This window comes from Periophthalmus magnuspinnatus, chromosome 9, assembly GCF_009829125.3.
Source record: "Periophthalmus magnuspinnatus isolate fPerMag1 chromosome 9, fPerMag1.2.pri, whole genome shotgun sequence".
Classification (NCBI taxonomy): Eukaryota; Metazoa; Chordata; class Actinopteri; order Gobiiformes; family Gobiidae; genus Periophthalmus; species Periophthalmus magnuspinnatus.
In genome coordinates this window covers 15,298,060-15,316,607 of record NC_047134.1, presented here as the reverse complement: position 1 = coordinate 15,316,607, position 18,548 = coordinate 15,298,060, and the positions used below count along the sequence as shown (strand labels likewise).

At 39.4% G+C, this 18,548-nt stretch overlaps 2 protein-coding genes across 2 annotated transcripts; one reads left to right on the top strand and one right to left on the bottom strand.

The window, feature by feature from the left end:
* The first annotated feature begins 5,720 nt into the window (after window positions 1-5,720).
* On the top strand, window positions 5,721-10,292 carry adra1aa (adrenoceptor alpha 1Aa). Its single transcript, XM_033973014.2, has 2 exons — window positions 5,721-6,621; window positions 9,551-10,292. The coding sequence occupies exons 1-2, from the start codon at window positions 5,733-5,735 to the stop codon at window positions 10,081-10,083; spliced, it is 1,422 nt and encodes a 473-aa protein (XP_033828905.1). The 5' UTR covers window positions 5,721-5,732; the 3' UTR covers window positions 10,084-10,292.
* Window positions 10,293-12,867: 2,575 nt separating this feature from the next.
* On the bottom strand, window positions 12,868-18,492 carry dpysl2a (dihydropyrimidinase like 2a). Its single transcript, XM_033973167.2, has 14 exons — window positions 18,140-18,492; window positions 17,124-17,212; window positions 16,861-17,045; window positions 16,605-16,769; window positions 16,323-16,384; window positions 16,135-16,215; window positions 15,995-16,063; window positions 15,668-15,788; window positions 15,422-15,578; window positions 15,201-15,342; window positions 14,952-15,122; window positions 14,695-14,874; window positions 14,428-14,608; window positions 12,868-14,335 (listed from the first exon to the last, which is right to left on the bottom strand). Exons 1-14 carry the CDS (start codon window positions 18,179-18,181, stop codon window positions 14,244-14,246), a joined length of 1,737 nt encoding a protein of 578 aa, XP_033829058.1. The 5' UTR covers window positions 18,182-18,492; the 3' UTR covers window positions 12,868-14,243.
* Window positions 18,493-18,548: the final 56 nt, after the last annotated feature.

Genomic DNA, 18,548 nt, shown 5'->3' with positions numbered 1-18,548 from the left:
AGTAATACCAACAGGGCGTACATTGTGTAGCTAGTAGAAAAACACTAAATTTTTTGTAACCTTTTTATTGCAGCTGATGTGAGTATAATGATGCGTTTTCTCTCCTCTTTAATCCTCATTCTAGGTGTCTGGCTCAGATTGGGTGGATGAGTGAGTGTGTGGGTGTCAGACTGCCCTGGACACTCTATGAGGACAGTCATCAGCATACAAAAGACCACCATCGCATTTATTTCACAATGTAGGTTTCATTTTTATATTATAAAATTACCACTGTGGCTCAGAGACCAAGTATGCAATATATGATACACACTGTTATATGTGTTTCCAGTGCAAAGTGTAGAGATTATTGAGATAGACTTGCATTCTGAATGTGATAGAGAAACTGTTGTGGTCAGAGGGAGGCCAAATAATTTCAGCTCTAGTTCATGGCATATTTGTTAGACCTATATCTAATTAATTCAATAATCAATGTCAAACCAATTTCTGTTTTAAAAAAAAACTGTGTAAAATAATTTGTGTTATTTGGGTATTAAAATGTATTGATTTTTCTGTCTTTCAAAGTGTGCAGCCAGCCTTGTTGCATGGCTGAAACAGCTGCTAATTGTTTTCCATGTAGTTCAAAAGAGTTATTATCACCAAATAAGACACACACAAGATAGCCTTTTTACCTTAGCCTTTTTGCTTCATTTTAAAGTAAATGAATGAATTAACAATACGACATATGGGAGCATCACAACATGCAGTGAGGTATCAGGTATTTCTGATACACCATTTATACAGGTTTTTAACTAGCACAAGCAAGTGTGACCCTTCGTGACTGGAATTAATATTTCCACCAAATGAAACCTGACTGATTAAAATGACAGATGTAGGTTTTGCACTGTGAGCCATGCAGTGACAGAAACAGTCTGCACATCTGGACTGACTAAAGCAGGCTCTGAGCTCAGAGGGAGGAAGGACACAGATGGACATTGTGGACCTTACTTTTCATGTGCATGGGGGTGTTTGGAAGAGTTCCATATTTCTTTCCTGCCTTAATTTAGAAATAGCAGAAAGAAGGCTACAGGCACAAAAAACTAAACACATCGTGAAAGTATCACATGCATATAAGACCTTTCAAAATGTTATGCAGTACAATCATTCAATGCAATACACATTTGTAGCCCACTGACTTTATCCCAACATTCTTGTCCGTGTTTTTCCCAAATGTTTGTCTGGCTCTGTCATCTCTTTGATTACAGTTAATCTGTTTGAATTGTTAATATTTAGGCCTACTGTACGTTATAAAAGCAACGTTACCTCAAAGTAAGCTTTTAGGCGTTTGTGTTCATATTAATTACATTAATTGTCGTATCATCCCGCTTGAGATCTGGAGCTACAAACAGACCAATTAATGTGTCACCGACAGTGATTAATTGTGTCCGCAGATTGTCCAGCTGAGCTGATTTATAGGTTGACGCGCAAGAACGCATTACGCACAGTTTCACTGTTTACGACCTGCGACTGTGGCAAATATATCAGCAGCTGTATCAAGAAACATCTGTCAAGGCAACGAATGTGGTGTTTTAAAGGGAACTCCCCAGACTGAATGACACGCGTTTTAATGGGACATGGACCTCTTAGTATGACGCACGAGGAGGAACGATGCTGAAGGTGTGCAGAGCTGAGGTGAAGAGGGATGTGAGGCTCATGGATGGGTGGAGGGTCCGAGGGGAGAGCGGTCTGAGGAGAAAGCAGTGAGTCATTTGCTATGAACATCACACTTGAAGCTCAACCTGCCTGGGACAGCGACGGGCGCAGACTCGCGCTCCAGAGGCACGAGAGTTACTTTGGTTTTACCAACACTTTATTCTGCAAACTATATTTTTCAATTGGAGGAGACTACGATGAAGACATGCGAAAATCTAAAGTTGGGTAAGTGCTGCTCTCTGTCGCGTCGCGTGATTTAGACAATAGTAGACAATAGTAAACCAAAAAAGGCGCTGGAACTTACATTGTGCTTGACAGGTTTTTCTAACCGTTCAAAACTGTTGTTTCTCCAGAGTTAACTAAATAATAATAGACCATAAAAAATTACGATAATTAGTGGGCTAGTTAGTTAGTTGGCTTACAAGAGTAGACAACATATTATACATGATCAGCCACAGCCTCCAGAGTCACCACTGCTCACAACCCTGGGAATTACTCGTCAGCAGTATATAAGACCTTATATACTGGATTTGGATTTCACAGCTGGTGCACGTTTCATGATGTTCTCACCAAATCGACTTCCACCTGATATGTTCTTTTCAAAGACTGTGCGCATTATACACCACAACACGTTCAGCCATGAACAGTGAGCTGCCAGCCACACCAACTATTTTTGAGAGATGATTTTGAGAGGTTAAGATATATTGAGGCAAGCTACCATACTCCATTGATTTTCAACCATTGTGGCCGGGAAACGCTGTGCCTTGGGGTATTGCCAGATGTGCCTTAGGAAAAATAACATTTTACACATGCATTTAAACAAATAATTCTTCATTTTTGTGCTCGGAGCCACTTCAGAAAGCAAAATAACCATCTTTGCCAAACTGGACTAGTTGATATGGTGTTACCAAGCTTGATGGATTCTTGAGACAAAATATTCTGTAAATAAAAAAACACTGAAAACACAGTGTTTTTGGAAGCAGTTAATCTCTTCTTTTTGGTGACCTGGAAGACAAAAGATTAAATGAAAGAGTAATTACATTTGACTGAAAGAAATGTTTCACTGGTTTAGTAATGTTGCGGCACTCACTCAAGGAAAAGTTTACAAAAAAGATTGTAGATATAGTTGCCTACAGTATCAGTGTATAGCTTTCACTGACTGATTTTCTACACTATAAACAAACGTGCTCACTTCTTAAGACTATAACCAAATTAGACAATGAAGAGTCATTTTAGTCCTTTTATTAATTTTATTGTTTCAGCAGATTCAGCATTGTGAACATAATTGAGAAAACAGTTTCATCTTCAGTTCAGTTACATTTAAACAAAGGCTTAAATGTGTTTGAAGCAGTTATGATGAGCCTGACCAGTGCTATGAATGAAAACATAACTCCCACAATTATCTGGATGATCCCCACCTCTGTCCTTTATGAGTAGGTAGGATTCTGTACGACTATAAGTACTGATTTATGATGATGGCTGATAATGTCAGCACACGGGAGCCTGGACAGGAGCGTGGCTGTCAGCGAAATAAAAACCTGTGGAGCATGCAAAACAGCTGTACATTCACTATAGTGTGCAGTGGACACTGAAGCGTGGATGAAAAGGTCAGCCACTGGTTAATCGTGAGGAGCACAGGAGAGGGGGCTGCAGACTTGAGGGGACTACATAATGCCCCGATCTATCTGCTCACATACAAGTCTTAGGCATGTTTGGCCCCAGTTTTGTTGTCTAAGCCAAAAGGCAGCACAGTGGCTGAGTGGCGGACACTGCAGGGCCAGCCTGGGCCCTGGGCATAGTTTGCCCCTCCAGGTGCTCCAGTTTTCTCCTTCACTTCAAAACATGTACAATAGAGTCCTGACCAAGCCTTGTTCCTTTTCTGGACATGGATCCCCAGACAATGAACCCACTGCTCCTGGCAGGCTGCCCATCTGATGGGTCAAATTTCGCTATGAAATTAAGGTTAAGAAAAAATGACTCAAGCTGATGGCATTAGACTCTTACTTTAGTCTTGAATAAAAAAAAAAAAAATCAACATTCTTTTCAAGGAACCTGTGCCTATGCCTGTAATCTGTAATATGCCTGTAATATGCCTGTGCCTATAGCTATGCCTGTAATCGGCACAGACAAGATTAAATTCAACTGGGTGGATGTGTGTGTCTTTTTTACTGGACATTTTGTTTCCAAGTCAAAGGACAAAAGAACATGCACAATAAAATTAATCAGTTGCAACAGAGGGCTTTTCTAGGCTAAAAAAACAATAGCATATAGCTGATCTGTGCACTGTTGCGTAAGTCATATCAAAATCAGTAAGTCTGACTGTACAAACATAATGAGAAAATAATCACAGTCAAGATGTAAAACATCCAGTATATGGATCAGTGAACTCACCTCATTTTTCTTTTCTTATATTTATTTATTTGTAAGGGACAGCACATATTAATGAACATTTCCAAATGCAAATATGTAAAGGGTATATACAACATGGTTAATTTCCATCTTCAGTCCCTGCAAGGATTTTTTTTAATTTTTTTTAAGTTTACAGACAACAGGATTTTGAAGAAGTGAGCTGATCGTTTGTATGGAAAAATGGAAGATGGAAGATGGGAGGAAGTGTTGATTGTTTAAAGTACAGGCATCACCACTCCCTTTCTAGTGTCTCAGGCCAATCTCAGACAGCTGTGCAATCCAGTTTTTTCATTGACACAGGAAACTGATAAGCTCATTGGTCATCTGTCATTTTTAGCAAAATCAAACTTCTCTCACCTCAGATACTTCACTCAGTGATTCTGTAAAATTCCTCAATATGTCTCAGTTTGTAGGTGAAAGAAGTTATCTGAGATACTCCGATATGTCTATCTGCCCACTCGGGATCTCTGACTTTTTATTATGTAAGCAGCCATGTTTGTTTTGACCCACACTTGCCAACATTTATTGACTAATCTGCCTGCCAATCTCACCCATCTGAAATACAGGACTAAGACCACAAGCCTTTGTACAAGAAAAGACTGTAATCTTGGCCATCCGGGCATATGTCAGATTCACTCAAACATCCCCACTGTCCAACTCCATTCATTATATTTAGCATCGGACAAAAGGCCCACATTTTGCTATATGCCATGCAGTAGTAGCCTGTCCTACAATGAAAAATATGTTGTGTTTTTTACTTTTGTGCTCTATACCTGATCCTGACTAATTTCAACACTAATTTGTAAGACACTTTTGAACAGTTACCATTGAACTAAATAGCCATTTGTTCAGCGCTAACAATGCTTTCCGCTTCCCGTCTCCTCAGCGCTCAGTCGATAATCACACGATGAGGCGGTGGTCACATTGATCTCCACAACTGCAGTTAGTCGCCCACAATCTTTAATAATAACACAATACTGTTCAAAGGAAGCCTACACAACTAAAAGAAAAAAACAAAAAACAACAAAAAAACAAGAATTGATATTTTATGTTTTAGCCTTGGTACAATCATTCTTCTTTATGTGTTATTTTTGCAGATACTTCCTCCTCCACAAATTGCCCTTACTTTCATCTGGAATATACCACGGACGGCTGCTCTCCTGCTATCAAGTGATTTTTTGGTTCTCTTTTTTTTTTTTTGAAAAATGAACTGGCACACTAGATTTTGTCGATCCAAAGCTGTGCAAAGCTGTTTCTGCATGTGTGGCCCCATCTGCCTTTGGTTTGATAATGTGCTACTTACTCATTCACTAGTAAACAACAGGTAACATTTGAAACATGGATTGCCTGTCACAAGATTTTTTCTGTCAAATATGAAAGCCCTGCATTCAAGAGGTTTTTGTTTTCTTTATACATCGCCGACACAATGGCTCATTTAGTAGCAGCAGCAACATCATTCAAATTATGTTTTGACAATAGCGACTTAATGCCATCATTACTTTAATGGCGGGTTTGTCAATGTCCCAATTTTTCTGTATTTCTCCTTGTAGTCTTGAACACAAATAGGGCTGTTTAACTTTGCCTTGGTGGAGAGTGTGGTTTATGGGAACACAAGGTCCCCTCTGCTGGACAATATGACCCCAGCGCCTCTCACCTCTCCTAACGCCTTAAGCAGCAGTAATAATAGTCAGGTTCTAGCCCTCGAGTTTAACGTGGTAAAGGCCGTGGTTTTAGGCGTCTTGCTTGGAGGTCTGATCTTGTTTGCTGTTGTGGGAAACATTCTGGTCATCCTTTCAGTGGCGTGCCATAGAAACCTCAGGACAGTAACGCATTACTTTATCGTCAATCTGGCTGTGGCTGACCTGCTCATCAGCTCCACTGTGCTACCTTTCTCTGCCATTTTGGAGATTTTGGACCGCTGGGTTTTTGGCCGAGTCTTTTGCAATATTTGGGCAGCTGTAGACGTGCTCTGCTGCACTGCCTCCATCATGAGTCTATGTGTCATCTCAGTGGATCGTTACATTGGAGTAAGTTACCCTTTGAGATACCCAGCAATAATGACAAAGCGCCGGGCATTGCTGGCTGTGTTGCTCCTTTGGGTGCTGTCTGTCATAATATCCATCGGACCTTTGTTTGGATGGAAGGAGCCAGCCCCAGAGGATGAAACCATTTGTAAGATCACAGAGGAACCGGGGTATGCCATCTTCTCAGCTGTGGGCTCCTTCTACCTCCCGCTGGTAATCATTCTGGCCATGTACTGTCGAGTGTACGTGGTCGCCCATAGGGAGAGCCAGGGTCTAAGAGAGGGTCAAAAGACAGAGAAGTCCCACTCAGAGCATGTTATCCTCCGGATACACAGAGGCAATGCCACAGTGTCTGAAGATGAAGCACTCAGATGCAGTAAGCACTTTGCCCTCCGACTGTTGAAGTTTTCCAGAGAGAAGAAGGCGGCAAAGACCCTGGGCATCGTGGTGGGCTGCTTCGTGCTCTGCTGGCTTCCCTTCTTTCTAGTGCTGCCAATTGGTGGGTATACAGTACATACATTCATGAAAATATTTTACATAGATTACCAATTTTTTTCATTCAACTAAAATAAACATGGATATCTAGTGCATGCACAATTATGATTAAAAAAATGGCAATACAGTTTTTCAAAGATTGTTGAATTTGCACAAGTGGACATTTATTCACAATGTTAACAGTACTAATAATAGTAGCACTGTTGTCCCGTTGTAGCAGTGACCATAAAGGTTGGGTCAGAGTAGTAGTAATAGTAGTAGTTGTTATAGTAGTAGTAGCTGCAGTAGTAGTTGTAGTAGTGGTGGTGGTGGAAGTAGTTGTATTTTGTTGTTGTTGTTGTTGTTGTTGTTGTAATGGACATACATGGCCTAACACTCTAACTAAGAATCAATTGTACTTTCACTTAATATTTTGTTCTCCGAGCACATCACAGTCTCAATCCTTATGAGTTAGATTTATTAAGCAAAACATTTAATGCAATTCATTTTGCAGGTGCATCCATTAATTGATGCTGCCTTTAAGTGCTGCTGAGCTGAATCGTTTCATATTGTGTTAATTAAATGTCCTCAGTGACTCTTTACTCCAGCTTTTGTGTGACCTGGTGTGTGCCGTGTAGTAACAGCTCTGAGTCAGACAGGTAGAAATATCCATTAGAGCCCCTCTCCAATAATAGCTGTTATAAATCTTTCTGGATTTCTGACAACACCATTGGTTTCCTCATGTCCAAACAAAAGGACAGAATTTCACCTATTTTGTACAGAAGGTTTGGATTGATCTTCATGTCTTGGATTTACTTCATTACAATGTCAGTCCAGGAATGACTGATGCAGCCATCACACAGTTGACAGACCTGATCCAGTTTCTTTGGACTTTGAGGGACATTAAGTTTGATTGAAACAAGCCTGCAAGCCAAGTGACATGGTTTTGCTACCTATGCACTATATACACTATATAGACAGGTGAGTAGTCATTGTATTAAACTAAGAGCATTCAATATAGTATTACTGAAGTAAAAGTGAAATGTAGTGGCCCGAGAAAATGTATTTACAAAAATATTATTTAAACTGAAATTATTGTAAGAGTAATTGTAAGTGTAAGTACAACTATGGTAAAGGCAAGTAGTATAACTGAGTTTAAGAAGTTTATTGTAGCTGATTACTACCCACTTCTATATGGATCAGTAGTTCCTTTATCATTGTCTTATGTTTGCTAATGTTTACATAACTATGCCAGTTTTTAGCCAAGTTTATCACTGTATGAATCATACTGTAACTTAATGTAAGCTAGTGTTAATGGGGTTGGTATGTGAAGTCAGGGAAATCCAAAACCAAGTGCATGCATGGTCATTTATAAAGCCCTGTAGGTTTCTGTTTAGGGCACGCTCTCATGCACATAAATATAGCTGATACCATTTTGTGGAGGGCAAAACTCACTGGGAAAGAAGCTTACCATTTCTCCATTACTAATATTGGCACCGCACATGTAGGCAATGATATTTTTAGATGGAAGCTGTAAAGCATTGTTCTGGATATGTGCTTTCCTGTGTGGCCATATCTAAAACATTGAAAATCATTTAAAGTTATAGTCTACTAATATGTGTTGGCAAACCAATAACTACCAAGGTACTGTCCCTGCTCCTAATGGTTAAGATAACATGGTATATTTAATTCAATGGTATTGTTATGGTATGTTAGTGGTTTTGATCTTATATTTCCAAATAGAATTTCTTAAAACTTGGTGTGGTGATTAATGATCCAGATCCACACCAAAAAATAGTGTTATTCATTAAAGCAAGACTGCACATTTGAAAAGTGGTTTCAAGAGAAAAACAAACTTTTATTGGAATTTTGTTGTTTTATCTTTTTCCATGAAATTGTTCAGCCAATTTCTGATAACACGTTTTGTTTACAATCCAACATATGCTCCCTGTTTATCAAGCTGACAACACAAATAAGTCGTTTTTTTTTTTTTTTTTTTTTGTCAATATGCAGATACCTAAAACTGCCATATAACCTTGTTTTGTCTTTGTAAAAGTTAATCTTCTTTTTGACTCTCTTCTTTAAAATGTACTGGTTCTGTGATCTGCTGTATCTCATATTTGTCTAGTGTATAGCATAAACTGAACTGGTTGTAAGAGAGCAATAACATTTTCTCCTTGGTTGAAAATAGAGGCAATATATTTCAGACGCAGAAGGGTGGGTTGTTTAATTATTTTAATGTAAGAAATGAATCTCCTCCAAGTGACACAGCTGTGCATGTAATGTCATCATTAAGTCATTTTCTCTGCATCTTTATTTAGAAACCCATTCACAACTCCTCTCAATCAATCTGTACAGTAATGAAGAGGTTGTAATTAAAAACTGTCAAGGAACTGTCTGTGTGGAAGACATTTTGAATCAATTTAGTGTCACCTGAACAAATGGACAAAGTGTGTGACACTGTGTTTTTGGTTCCACACTCCCTCTTCTTTTGCTACATGGTGATTTGTGAGATGTTCTTGCCAGGACTAGCGTAGCCAGTTAGTGTGCTTTGTACGCAGAATTCAAAATGTAAATACTTTGATCATAATTTGAACCAGTGACCCTCTGATCTGAGGGTGGATGCTTACCATCTCTGCCACTGATGTGTAAAATGAACATAATCGTTACTCATTATAAGGAGTCCATACTGATAATGTTAGTGGAACATTGAAAAGCCCTTTATGGAACCTTGAGTGCTTCAGTTTTTGTTGATCTATTTCTCATTTGACTTTATTCACAATTAATTTGATCAATACATTTATTTAACATATTGTAATTAACATTTTTTTAATTGAATGGTTGCAATTATCATTCTGACAATGGCATCCAGGAGATCTGCTGAAATGTCTCAATTTCCAAACATTGTGCAGATATCTTTGGCCACTGACACCGTATGTTTCCTGTTAATACAGGCTCCATGTTTCCTGCCTACAGACCCTCAGACACTGTTTTCAAGATCACCTTTTGGCTGGGCTACTTCAACAGCTGCATTAATCCCATCATCTACCCTTGCTCCAACCAGGAGTTCAAAAAAGCTTTCCAGAGCTTACTCGGCTGCTTAAAGGAACCTCCGAGGGTGCATAACCTAACCCAGTGTCAGGGTCCCCAGGGTCGACCAAATTCATTGGGTTTGGACAATAATCGCACCCCATCCCGCCTCAGCCCTTCATCCTCTCTAGCCCTATCGAGAACTCCCTCCTCCAGGGACATCAGAGACTGGAAGGTGTTTTCTGGCAGTCCCACAAGTGGAACTGGTCGGGCCGAAACAAAGAGAACAAAAGTGGCCAAATTATGTAGTAAAAGCATTCATCAAACATGCTGCTGTATCTTTAATGGTGTGGCAGTCGAACAGGACACAAACTGTACCAAAACCCCTGTGGTTACAAATCTTCCCACCATCAAAATCCATCAACTCTCTCTGTCGGAGAAAGGAGACCCAGTATAACAAATATAATCCTTCATCTATTAGTCATGACTTCATTTTCAAGGTCAGACTTGGCTTATGACAGAGGATAGCTGTGATCACTGTGTATGTGGATGATTTGAACTGTGACCGGAAACCTCACACTTTCTATTTAAAAAGGGAAGGATGCCATCCTCATGATTTATGGCCCTTGAATGCTGCAAAACAATATTAGTCTGAATGCATTCATTATGGAGTACTTTATTTATTTCCTCTACAAAAGAGTTTACATTCTCAGTAATGTCAGGTATGTGGTGTCCCTCTTTTCTCTGCTGTAACCCCATTCCATGAAGTGGTACTGGTATGTGATATATGCCACAATGAATACTTTGTTTACATAACAAATGCAAGTTTAGAAAAATGTTGTAACTTTAAATTGTATTTAACTTTCTAGGTTCAAAATGTATTCTGTGGGTTGTAACTGATCAAAATCTTGATTATTTTAGATTAATATTATGCACTTTTAAAGTGTATAAAATGTGACAATTGCTATAGCCATTGTGATTTGCATGATGTTGTAAACTGTATGAGAAGTGGTGGCCATTGTTTCTGCCATTGTAGAATAATCATTCAGTAAATCTACGCCATCTCAAAACCAATAAACTTGACATTTTCTTTTCTTCTTTTTTTCATTTGCTTTGGGGTCTTTTATTTATATTTTTCCCAAAATAAGACCAGGATTACCTCATTTTCTTGTACCTTGTATTACTGCCAGCTGGCTGCCTTTAATTTACTAATATGAGGTTTATGTGATCTTATGGGTTTTGACCTCAATCCTGATCAGTCCCAAGCCTCTTAAAATCCTCCAGATTTAGAGATGTCTCATTACAAAAGCCATGCACAGTCAAATGATGTAAAAATACCCATTCAGGAAGACAAAGATTCATTTTGACCTTTTAGCATCTTGTTTTAGCTGTTTAAACAATGATGACTGGTTACAGAGGTTACATTATATGGCATAAAAAGTATAGTGTCACTTTTTAGTTTTATTATTCTGTAACCACACTAGAGATTGGCCGTAGATGTTATTTCCTTTTCACCATTTTCTCTGCTGTGAGGTCCAGTCAAAAGAGAGCCTTTCTGTTCTTGCAAAACATTAAAAGGCCAAGAGGACAGGGTCGGTCTGCCAACACTATCGATTTGGTTTCTGGGGCTCTACTTCTTCTGTCCTACCAGCATGTACTCCCGGAGTGGAGGTGAGAGGGAGGTGAGACAAGTCAGTGTCATTAAACCAATCCACCCCTTTGCGCTTTTAGTTTTGCAGTGGAGAGGCATCCGTGGCTTTCCACATGGGGAGTCTCACTAACGCAGGGAAAAAGAGACTGATATTTGTGAATGTGGCCATCTCACATCTTTGTGTTTATCTCATGTCTTTGTGTCCATCTCACATCTTTGTGTCTATCTCACGTCTTTGTGTCCATCTCACATCTTTGATCCTTAAGTTAAAAGTACAAAAGGATGGTGGAGCTAAAACTGAAAGCACCAAGTTAAATTGCTATGTAACTGTCACTGAGAAAAAAGTAACAAAGGTAGGCTACTCTGTCTAAAATATGGTATATACTAGGCCAGCTTCATTCATGTAAGAAGAAAAAACAAACTTGACAAAGACAAAATATCACTGCTTCTACATAAGAGGAGACAATTCATTTAGATTACCTCTGTATGGAAAAAGTGGTGCACGGGATTACTCACACACAAGCCCCACTGACAAACACTGATGCCACGCTCTATAAAGAAAGCTCATATTTCAAATGCTTTAATATTATAATTAGATCAGTAACCTTGGGGTATCAGTCAGATTTAGCCCACTGCAGTGTGAGAAAGGCCTTGACAAAGAAGTTATAGGAATGTTAATGTCTGGTCTACTCTACAGTGCTCTTCAGTCTTCAGTAGTGTGATGGGAGGAAGTTAGAAATGGATGACAAAAAATGCACTTTGTAGTATTATTCAGATATTTTTCCCCATTTTTACACAAAAGTTAACCATTTTAGAGCTTGCCTTTTTGTGATTTGGACTCCAGGCATATTATTGGCTACACTAAACCTGTCTGTTGAACATTTATTGGTTAAGGGTAGGTCTAATAAACAACACAATAAATGCTGTTCTTTGGGGAATACCTTAATTACTTCCTTCACACAGTTGCTTCATATGAGATGCTCTATATTAAGAAACAGGTGTGATCCAGGTCTGTGGTTTCTGCTCCACATGATTGAAAGCCTCGCACTGATGACTCATGTTTGCACACTTCCCGGGGGGACTTTGCTTTATATGTTATGTTTCTTTTCAACCCCAGTGCTCTCATGAATATCAGGACCCCCCTTTTCTCCCATTGTTTAATCAGTACGCTCGGCTCATCATGCAAACTCCTAATTGGACAACTGTCTCTGTGCCAAAGGCGTCGCTCCAACTCATCACAGACTTTAGAGGACGTGCGCACTCGCCATGAAACTCAGTCTTGCTCAGTTTGTTTTACCGCTGTGGGGGAAACTTGATGAAGTCTTGAGGAATAATAATAATGACTCTGTGCTCCCACCTACTGGCTGTCTAAAGTAAGTCACTTCAGTTAGTCCATCTGCATATTAAAATACCCATAGGCCTAAATGGCACAGGGATAAATATGCAAGTACCAACTTAAAAGCAATTGTCTACACATTTTACTGCTGTCATCTAAACAATTTATCACACCACCTAACCTAACTACGCTTTGATTCAACCCATCCAACTTTTTTTTTGGAAATGCACTAAAAATGTGAGCAAAAAAAGGTTGGTTTAAGTGTTTTATTCCACTGAAGTTCACACAGATAGGGCTGGTTTGTGGACATAGCAGTTGGTTTCCCTTAGAACATCCCTGTTTCCCTACAAAACAATATCCAACAGTATCACACCATCTGGAGGAAAGTAACAAGAGTGCATCTCAATATAACCATTGTCATTGTTCACTTCACATTATAGCTTCATGTACAAACCCTACACTTGACAAAGCAATGACAGATAAAATATTTTTTTTTACATAATATGGTGCATTTGTGAAGACTTTGATCACAATTTGTGGTTTGGTGCGTGTAGCTACTATCAGAGAGGAAACGTATAATGAGAAAAGATAAAATTCATTCACAACACAAACACAGAACAGTGGACACATCATCAGCACACTGTGGACATATACACACACCAAGAGCTTCTTCAGGTCTCCATTATAGAGGTCTCACTTCTTATCAGAGCCTTCATACGTACAGTGTGCTATCAATATCTTATACAACAAAGCCGGCAGGCAGTTCAATGAAAAACTTTAAAATACAGTTATAACCAGCACAAGTGAAAGTTGCTAGCTCATAATACTATTTGGAATGGCATGGCAGGACTATATACTAAAGTGGTTTTATTCAGTGTGGTTTAGCACCAAGAGCAAAGTGGTTACAAGATGACACTGGATCATGCTTTTGTTGTTTTTGTCTGTAAGGTTTTTGTTTGTAAAGTGATCTGAAAGGAAGAATGGAGGCTCTTGACAAATAAAGAAAAGACAAAAATATTAAATTCACTTCTGAACATTTTCAAAGCTTATGAATCAGTTTTTTCCACATAACAAGTCACAGCTTTTTAAAACCCTTTCTTTTCCTTTGAGTGCAGAATGTACATTGCATTTCACAGAAACATTAGATAAAAACTAAATAATCTCAAAGAAATAATATAACAAAAATAAAGTGAGGAAGTGCCACAAAGACACAAAGGGAAGACCCAGATGAATTGTCTAGCTGCACAGATCATATGTAACAAAACAGTACACATTAAAACTCAGATTACTAAGGGAACTAAGGGAGCTTTTAGACAACATGCTTATTCTAATAAAAATTAAGGACATGAAAAATCTGCCAAAACTGTGGTGCTGTTAAAATGTTATATCCCCTTTGGAGCCAAACACAACAGTGCAGACCGTACATGTAAACATATACAAATTTAAAAAGCAAATCATTTCAGATGTGACATCAAAGTATAAATAATTACTTAAATCTATGTGAAAACTTAAAGATAGTTGGTCAGTGGGGTGCAGGGAGGCTCAGAGGTTGTAGCAAAATAATGAATATGGTACGACACTTGCAAGGTGACCTCTGGGCCCAGAATTGCCTGCCTTATGAAGTACGAGCTTAACCGAGGCTAGTAATGTTGGCCTTTCCTCCAGGGGGCGCTACAATGCGCTGGGTGTTACGGCGGGGAACATTGTCATCAATTTGAGCTCCTGGATAATTAGAGAGAAATGTCATTAACTACAAAGAGATCAAGTTAAAAGAGCTTATGGGAGTTAAGATATTATGTCGCCATTGGACTCACCAGACAAACTGAAGCCAGACTGATGAAGGTTGCGTACAGGATGGTGGGTGAACTGTGGCTGCTGTTCCTGTTTTGTGGGTGACATCTTCACAGATGAAACCACAGACACTTTGGGAGTCACAGTAACCTCACACACAGGGCCATCATACTGGCCCCTGGGAACACCCCGCAACTCTGTCAGCTACAGATTAATAGTAACCGCAAGTTCATACAATTAGTAATAGTTGTTGGAAAGAGGCAGATTACAACCATACAGAAAATCTTTACCCTGCTCCGGGCTTTTATCCTCTTGTACACCTGATCAGGGAAGGGTTTTCGGCTGATGTAGCGGCCACAGCCCTCAGTTGTGTGAAGCGTTCCATCCTCCAGAACAATTTTGCCCTGGCTAATAACAACCAAAGGAGCACCACGCACCTCTGCACCTTCAAATATGTTATACTCCACTGCCTGTCAGGAAGAAAGAAGAAAGACTTATTTGTAACATGTTAACACACAAATAAATAATAATTGGTTACAATTCTCACCAGGTTGTGAGTCTTGGCTGAAATTATTTTAGTGACATCTGGATCCCAGAGCACAAGGTCTGCATCAGAGCCGACAGCAATACGACCCTTACGTGGATAAAGGTTAAATATCTTTGCTGCATTTGTGCTGGTCACTGCAACAAATTGGTTCTCATCCATTTTTCCAGTGGCCTTATGAGACAAGGAAACTGAACATGTAGGTCATTATGGCCATTATAAGACTTCAAATGTATGTCTTAATTTCCTTACCACACATTTGTCCCAGATCAGAGACATCCTCTCCTCTGTGCCATTGGTGCCTTCAGGAATGAGAGTAAAGTTATCTTTTCCTATGGCACGCTGAGAGGTATGGAAGGTGCAGTGGGCACTGCCAGTCACTTGCAGGTCCCCACTACATCAAAGAATATTATACATGCTGAAAAAGTCAAATGTATTATATCCATATTAAGATTCTGACTTTGAGCACCAACCATGACAGGAGGGAGTTTAGATAATCAGGGGTGGTGGGATCAGGGCTCAGCGGAGGAGAAGTGACAAAGGCAGCTGCCTTAGCCCAGTTCTTGCTCCAGTAATGGGTACCATCTGTGGCCAAGCTGGCAGATATTGGTTCCCCATAAACCACAGCACCTATGGGGCAGGGACAGGTGCACAACATCAGACTAAATACAGACAATTGAAAGACAAAAAATAGAAATAGTTGTAAATAAGAACCAGACCTTTTTTTCTTGCCAGGGCAATGACATCAGCAGCACTCTTACTCATCACCTTGGTGATATAGAGAGGACAGTTGGTCTGATTGGCGATGGTGACGGAGCGGTTAACTGCTTCAGCCTCTACCTGCAGATAACAAGGGTCAGAGGTAACACTGGCAATGATTTGTTGTCAGAATTGACTGACACTGTGCCTTATGAGACAGGTTTGGAAAAAGGTAACTCGTGTTCAATGGATGTTTTGACTCTCTTTTGGGTGTTCACTTGATGTGGTAGATACATCCAAAAGGTTAAGGCAGTTCTGATAAATTGAGAATATAAGTATATTTGTACCTCCTCAGGGCGGCTAAGCACATGACCTTCAGGACCAGTGATACCAAGTTCCAAAATACGTTTTTGCTCCTACATAAAACCAAACCATTTGTAGTAAAATACATGAAAATTATTCAACAAAAATGTAGTTTTTATGTTACCTCTGCAATAATGTCTCCATTCTCAGCATGCACCTGTGCAATGGCTCCCAAATCTCTGATGACACTAAACACTTCATATATCTAAGGAGAAGAAAAACAATTTAGTAATATCAAAGCAGTCATTATGAATAAGGTATAACAGCGTAAGTAACACAAAGTGGTGCTGAGCCCAAAAAGAAACAAATTACCTGGGAGTCAGAAAGTTGGAAAACATCCTTATAAGCCAAATAGACGAGGAAAGAGTTGACACCTAAAGATATAACAGCCAAAGGTGGAATAAAGCAAGAAACAGAGCAAGCAAAAACGAAGCTCATGGGCATTATGGCAAGGCAGCATCTGTTTAGATACAGAAAAAAACTACTGGACAGAGGGAGGCAAAAGCTACCGGTACATGTGAGAAGGATTTCAGACAGAGATTTAAGAGAAAGGCAATATCTGAATTCAGAAGGATTGGATTACTATAGTGGTACCATGATCCTTCACTAAGGTCTCCATCTCCTCCTGGGTCCCCTTGTTCCAGTCCGTGAGATCCACATGCAGAGAGTAGTCACAGCAGGACTTGCTGTCAGCCCATTCCCTCCATTGGTTAAAAGCTGACAGCAAACTAGTGCCAGGCTCTGGCACCACATGGTCAACTAAAGAACACAAAACAGATGCAACACTTATATTACACACTCTCAGTAGCAATTTTACATGTCCATGGTGTGTGTATTGTTTTTCACATACTGATCATGGTGGTTCCTCCAGCTAAAGCAGCACGGGTGCCCTGATAAAAGTCGTCTGCTGAAACCATGCCTCGATCGGGCATCTGAAACCGGGTGTGCACATCTATACCTCCAGGCATCACCATCCTCCCATGAGCCTCAACTGTCTTGACACCTCCAGGGACAATGAGGTTGTCACCAATTTGCCTTAAAAATAAAATGTTTGTAATTATTGACAAGGCAATAATGATTAACAATGTTATTTTAAAAAAGGACATAACTTACTTGATAACGCCATCTTCCATATAAATATCAGCCAAAAAAGACTGATCATCATTTACTATTTTTGCTCCTTTGATGAGGAGACGGTCACTCTGAAATGAATATTATTTAACAGTAAGACCACAAAAATACATTTATTATACCACAAATGTAATGTCACACTACCCATGTTACTGTTTAATGAACAAGGATCAATATAGACTACTAAGAGCTGTTTCAACATGAATATTTAGGAATGAGTTGACCTCCAGCAGAAATCCATTAAATTACAGTACTAAGTGTGACTACTGTGTACAGTTGTCTTGATACAAAAGGACCACAGCTTTGTAGAAAGAACTACTGTCTGAAAGGACAAAGACTTACTCTGACCCTTTCAGACTTTATTAAAGACGAATTATACATGTCATTCAGTACTCAACGAATTGTACCAAGACGAAAGCGCACAGGCTAGTGTTGCAATGATGTTGTGCTGGATTTGTGACAATAAAATATATGCACATTTCATTTGTTCATTTGTTGACAACTTTAAAAATTAAAGGAAGTCAAATTTGCAATGGGAATTCTCTTAGAAGGATTTTGGTATGACCTGCACACTCTGACCTACTTCATGGTGGGTATAACATTATTACACAACTAAACACACAACAATTTTTTTTTTTTTTTTTTTTTTTTTTTTTTAGGTTAAAATAATATTTGTATTAAAGTCACAATTTGGGAGTAAATTATTTAAGTGTGGTAGGCTGTTGGTGATATTTTACAACAAGGCAAGGATGGTGACTGCATTTAAGCTCGGTGCATGAAAAAATAATCAAAAATGTAGTGATTTCTAAACACTTTTCAGCACACAATAATAGGAAGTAACAGGAGCCATCGGACCGCATCTGCCTTTTGGTGTGTGACTGAATCAGAGCTGGTGACAGGAGCTCGAAGAATGGATGGCAGGCTAGCATTTAGGTTAACCATGAGGGATTTTGCTTGTCAAAATATACCAATAAAACAGTGGATCTTCAAATACTCACTGTGATTTTAGGGATGTTCTTTTTTCCTTGGTAACCAGACATTTTTAAGAATCCCTCTACACAGCTGTCCTCTTGGCTAATCCGAAGCTAGCAAAACTGGGAAACCTCAGAAGCCAATGAAAGGATGAATGGATGCTCTGCTTGGTGGCTGTCGACGCCCTGAGCGATTTCAGATAATATCAAGAGAAAAACAGGTGTACAGAGTAACAGAGAGAACCGTGGATGTATAGAGGAAAGTGGACGTGCAAAAAAAAGGGAAAATGACCCCAAGACCCAAGACAAACCAGACAGGTATCCAAAAGGAGCCGGGCCACAAAGACACACCGCGCATGCGCAGTACCCCACCCTGATCAGTAAGACCCAAGCCCTTTGATGAGAAGTAATTTTGACAGGACTTCTTTAAATTTGT

Excerpts from the sequence above, each read along its gene's own strand:
- adra1aa (XM_033973014.2), top strand. The coding sequence starts at position 5,733 with ATGACCCCAGCGCCTCTCACCTCTCCTAACGCCTTAAGCAGCAGTAAT. Across the intron at positions 6,622-9,550 it reads CTTTCTAGTGCTGCCAATTG|GCTCCATGTTTCCTGCCTAC; the intron begins GTGGGTATACAG and ends CTGTTAATACAG.
- dpysl2a (XM_033973167.2), bottom strand. The coding sequence starts at position 18,181 with ATGTCTGGTTACCAAGGAAAAAAGAACATCCCTAAAATCACA. Across the intron at positions 15,789-15,994 it reads TGCTTAGCCGCCCTGAGGAG|GTAGAGGCTGAAGCAGTTAA; the intron begins GTACAAATATAC and ends TGTTATCTGCAG. Across the intron at positions 14,609-14,694 it reads GGATAAAAGCCCGGAGCAGG|CTGACAGAGTTGCGGGGTGT; the intron begins GTAAAGATTTTC and ends ATTAATCTGTAG.